We start from the raw sequence: 4,527 nt of genomic DNA on the forward strand, positions 1-4,527 counted from the left end.
AGACAGAGAATTTTTGAAGATTTCTCCTTTCAGAGGTGTTGTCAGATTTGGCAAGAAAGGGAAGTTGTCTCCACGTTGTATTGGGCCATATGAGATTCTTGAGAAGATAGGAGATCGTGCCTATCGACTCGCCTTACCTCCGTCTCTATCTGGAATACATGATGTCTTTCATGTATCTTTATTGCGGAAATATCTTCCCGATGCTTCTCATATTCTTCAGCCAGACGAGGCCGAACTCGATGAGACCCTGAGTTATTTGGAGAAACAAATTCAGATTCTTGATCGTAAAGAAAAGCAGCTCAGAACGAAGACTATTCCGCTTATGAAAGTTTAGTGGAGTCGTCATGGCATTGAAGAAGCTACCTGGGAGACTGAATCAGACATGAGACAAAAATTCCCAGAGTTATTTCATTGATGTGAGTCTCTTTGTTTAGCTTCTGTATATCTCATTCTTGTATTTGATTTGATTGCCTGTGATTTCGGCGATAAAATCAGATCTTAGAGGGGGAGAAATGTAATGCCCGAGATTTTTATTCTGTTAATCTGCAATTATTGATTATGAATTGATGTGATTATAGACGGACCACTCCGGGACAAGATTTGGTAAAGCATGTAATATGACATATGTGCGAGGACAAAAACCCTAGCGCATATGCGCGACCACGAGGCGCGCATAGGCAGAGAACCTCGTGCATATGCGTGGGACGGGGCGCGCATATGCGCGAGCATGTGAATGATAAAAGGGCCGAGACACTAGGTCTCGTGCATATGCGCGGGGTCAGGGCACGCATATGCGCGAGCAGAATATTTTGATGCGCAGATACCAGTAGGTCTCGCGCATATGCGCGAGATGTGCAGCACAAAGAAGGGAGCCACCTATCCTTGCCATGTATTTATATGATAAAATTATTCATTCCAATTCAGATTTTGCAGAGGAAAGAACGAGAGCTTGAGGGAAAAGGCTAATTTCTTAGATTTTGAATTGTGAGTGTTATACAAGATCCGACCGTCAGAACTTTGTGGCCCTCCTGTCCACAAACGAAGCATCTAAAGGTCCTCCATAAGCACTTGCCGACATGGAACTTACTGCACTGCGGGCATCACTGCATGTCATCTAGCTTAGGCGTCCCTGGAGCCTAAGGAGGTCTCTGCTGCTGGGGCCTCCAAAACTGACCCTTGGATTCTGCTGCCCCTACTGTCTCGGTGGCCCTGAGAACTATTTCTTCTGAGGCTGGGAGCTGGACTGTGTCTGATGCCGCTTCCTCTACATAACGAAGTCTATTTCCCGCAGAGCCTGCTCCACCTGAAAAGTGCAGGCGGTGCCTTTTCATAACTAGGCCGGCCTCATCAGCATGACATCCCGGCGGAGGGTGGGTCTCAATCCATTCGAAAAGTGCTTCAACTTCTGATCGGCATCCCTCGCTATCATGAGCACAAAATGGCAGCCCCTATCAAACTTGGGAATAAACTCCGCCACAGATGAGTCCCCCTGGCAAAGACTCATAAACTCGATGTCAGTTGGAAAGAATTTCCCATAGAACAACTCCTTGAACCTTGCCCAAGTAAGGGTAGCCAAGTCCATAGCATGAGTGGCTCTCTCCCACCAAAGGGACACATCGTCTCTCAACATATAGATGGCACACCTGGACCGATCGCCATCTCCCATCTGAAGATACTCAAAGTGCAGCTCCAGAGATCGTATCCATCCCTCTGCTAAGAAAGGATCAGTAGTGCCCCCGAACTCCTTCGGGTTAAGTCGCCTAAACTGCTCAAAAACGTCCGCCTTAGGTCTAGGAGCCTATTGTACCTACTCCAGTAGTCTAGCCATAACCTCTAGAACTTGAGTAGCGGCTTCCAAAGGCGGGGGTAAGGGTGGAGGGCCTCTGCCACCTCCTGGGATATCATCCTGTCTGTCAACGCTGGGGTCGCGTCTAGAAGGCATGATTTGAATACCGTCCAATTTATAAACTTAACCCATCATGCAATTAATCTAGTTTTTAAAACAGTAAACCCTTAAATTATAAAAGCAATTAAACATATATTGTAGATCATCATAAAGTGTAAATCATGTAAACATGCAGGTGATAACAGTAGAAAATCATTTAAAATATTTAAATCTTAAAAGCATACAGACTTGAGGTTTGAAGACTGAGCTGCAGAAGCTGGCGGCGGCACAACCCTATACAAGGCCCTTGCTTTGATACCAACTGTAAAATCTACTGTTTTAAAAGTGCGGAAGTTTTTTTTTTTATTATTTTTTTATAAACCTCACATTTTAAAAATAAGCATTTGAATAAATTGCACGCATGCAGTCCTACTGAAAATATCGTTTAAAAATAATCATAATTAATTACCAATAAAATATCACGGAAAATTAGTGATTAAAAATCAAATATTCAACAGTGAAAACAACAGCGTATCAAAATATTCATATTCTCTCGATATCATAAAATCATAAATGTGCGGAAAAACATGAGGTCCTCAGTTCGTATCGGCCACCGGGTCTGTCTACTCAGAGTTCAGCACCTCCAGTCCTCTCGATATCGAACTCACCTGCATTACACACGCCTAGTGAGTTTAAAAACTCAATACACCTGTACCATAAATAACAATTACATATACATAGCACACAACAGTGAAAAATAACATACTCAACATACCTATCATGAACTTTAAAAGCGTAATACAAACGTGTCAAAACAGCTCATCGTTAATCATCATTCATCATTCATCTTTCATCGTTTATCATTCATCATTTATCATTTATCGTTCTCTTTAGTGAATTCAGTTCATTAGAGGTGACTATCGTACATCATCATTTATGATGGATCCATGATACATACAACCGCGGTACCCAACGGCTGTCGGACATCAGTGACATGATTACTCATCCACTGTGCCTAGACCTCATCATCATCATTTACATATATGTCTTATGCATTTAAATATACTTCGATAGCCACAACTAATTCCCATCATTCAATAGATCATCATTTTCATCACTTACAAAATCATACACATATGCAATTTTCTTTAAATCCAAGCATGCAATGTATATTTTCATAAAATCTTAAAAATTGTGATCATGTTGCATAAACATTTAAAATATGGTAACATCGTGCTCAGGGCGCTGCTAGGACCAAAATCTCACCCCGGGTGCAAAATGACCATTTTGCCCCTGGAAACCCAAAATTATCATTTTACCCCTGGACCTCTAAAATTTGACCCGAAGCTTACAAAACTCCTTAAAACATTCCAAAACATATTTATAAATACTCTTAGACGTAAACTCGAGCCCAATACAAAACTTAACTGATTCGTTTTAAAACTTGGACCGGGGTCCCGGTTTTAACCCGAATCGACTCGAAACTTAACCAAATTTTTTCCAACTTTTTACCACACGTAATAAACATATAAAAGGCTCTAAAAACCTCAAGACCAGACCCCTAAGCCCTTCGAACAACCAATGGAAAGCTTCTGGAATTTATTTCCCAAAAATTCCCTCGAACCCTACGCGCGCCCTTTCCATGTTTACGCCCCTAGCCCAAAAACAAATGGACCAGCAATGACTCGACCTTCCCTAGACCACCCTAGAACTCTTCTGAACCCAATGAATTCATGGATACCCTCCCATGCAAGGAGCACACCCCGCACGACCGAAGATCACCTCAAATGCCCAACGCGACCAACCTCCTACCCCAAGCTCGATCGGATTCGTGGCTTGTCCCAGCCATGGCCGAGCCTCCCTGGGCCGTGGTTCAGACCCACCAAGGTCTGGTCCATGGCTTGGTTCGGCCCCTGCAACGGTGGTTGCTGCGTGTTTTCTTGATTGCTCGCAAGCGCACGATGTCAAATTATAGTAAAATGTATTTTTGAGTACAAGTGTCGATCCTACGAGGAGTGTGTATATAAACCTATATCAGTACTTGTAATTAAAATAGTCTCGATTTTATTTAGAATAATCAAAAAGGGTTGGTATGCTTAAACGAATTAATCGAAAACAAAGAATTAATTTAATCACCGAGTTGAGAAATAACAATGGGAGAAAAATATCTAGAGAAATGATTTCACTAAGTTTCCACGATGATTATTCTCAGTAAAATTTATATTCATGAATTACAATTATTTAATGGCCAAAGAACATTTAATTATTTTATTCCCCCTTTCCCAAGTGACGTATAAACTGTATCATTCAAACCTCGATTCAAACATTCCTAATAAGAATCTAAATTTAAATGATAAATGCAAACGATGTTCTTGCCTAAGCCTCGCTAAAGTTATACGCCTTCCGAATGATATAAACATTCAACGATGTGCTCTAATGATCTATAATCCTAGTCCCTCTCCCGAGTTGTAGAATTAAACAGACAACACACAATTTATGGCCAGTAAATTGCAGTAAAATAAACACAGAGGACACAATTAAACAAAAACGGAATTTGTTGGAAACTTAATTTCGGTTGTTTAACAAGATCAAGTAGCTTGAAGTAACTGAACTACAAAAATCAACTGACAGTTGCCTAACTG

The 4,527-nt window shown here is 41.3% G+C and overlaps 1 protein-coding gene across 1 annotated transcript; it reads right to left on the reverse strand.

Moving 5' to 3' along the window:
• Positions 1-1,333: 1,333 nt before the first annotated feature.
• LOC142538684 (uncharacterized) lies at positions 1,334-1,942 on the reverse strand. The gene is made up of 2 exons (XM_075643986.1): positions 1,832-1,942; positions 1,334-1,765 (listed from the first exon to the last, which is right to left on the reverse strand). Exons 1-2 carry the CDS (start codon positions 1,940-1,942, stop codon positions 1,334-1,336), a joined length of 543 nt encoding a protein of 180 aa, XP_075500101.1.
• Between the last annotated feature and the right edge of the window lie 2,585 nt (positions 1,943-4,527).

The sequence above is a fragment of the Primulina tabacum genome, chromosome 3 (genome assembly GCF_025594145.1).
Source record: "Primulina tabacum isolate GXHZ01 chromosome 3, ASM2559414v2, whole genome shotgun sequence".
Taxonomy (NCBI): Eukaryota; Viridiplantae; Streptophyta; class Magnoliopsida; order Lamiales; family Gesneriaceae; genus Primulina; species Primulina tabacum.

Excerpts from the sequence above, each read along its gene's own strand:
- LOC142538684 (XM_075643986.1), bottom strand. The coding sequence starts at position 1,942 with ATGCCTTCTAGACGCGACCCCAGCGTTGACAGACAGGATGATATCCCA. Across the intron at positions 1,766-1,831 it reads CCGCTACTCAAGTTCTAGAG|TTTAGGCGACTTAACCCGAA; the intron begins GTTATGGCTAGA and ends GTTTTTGAGCAG.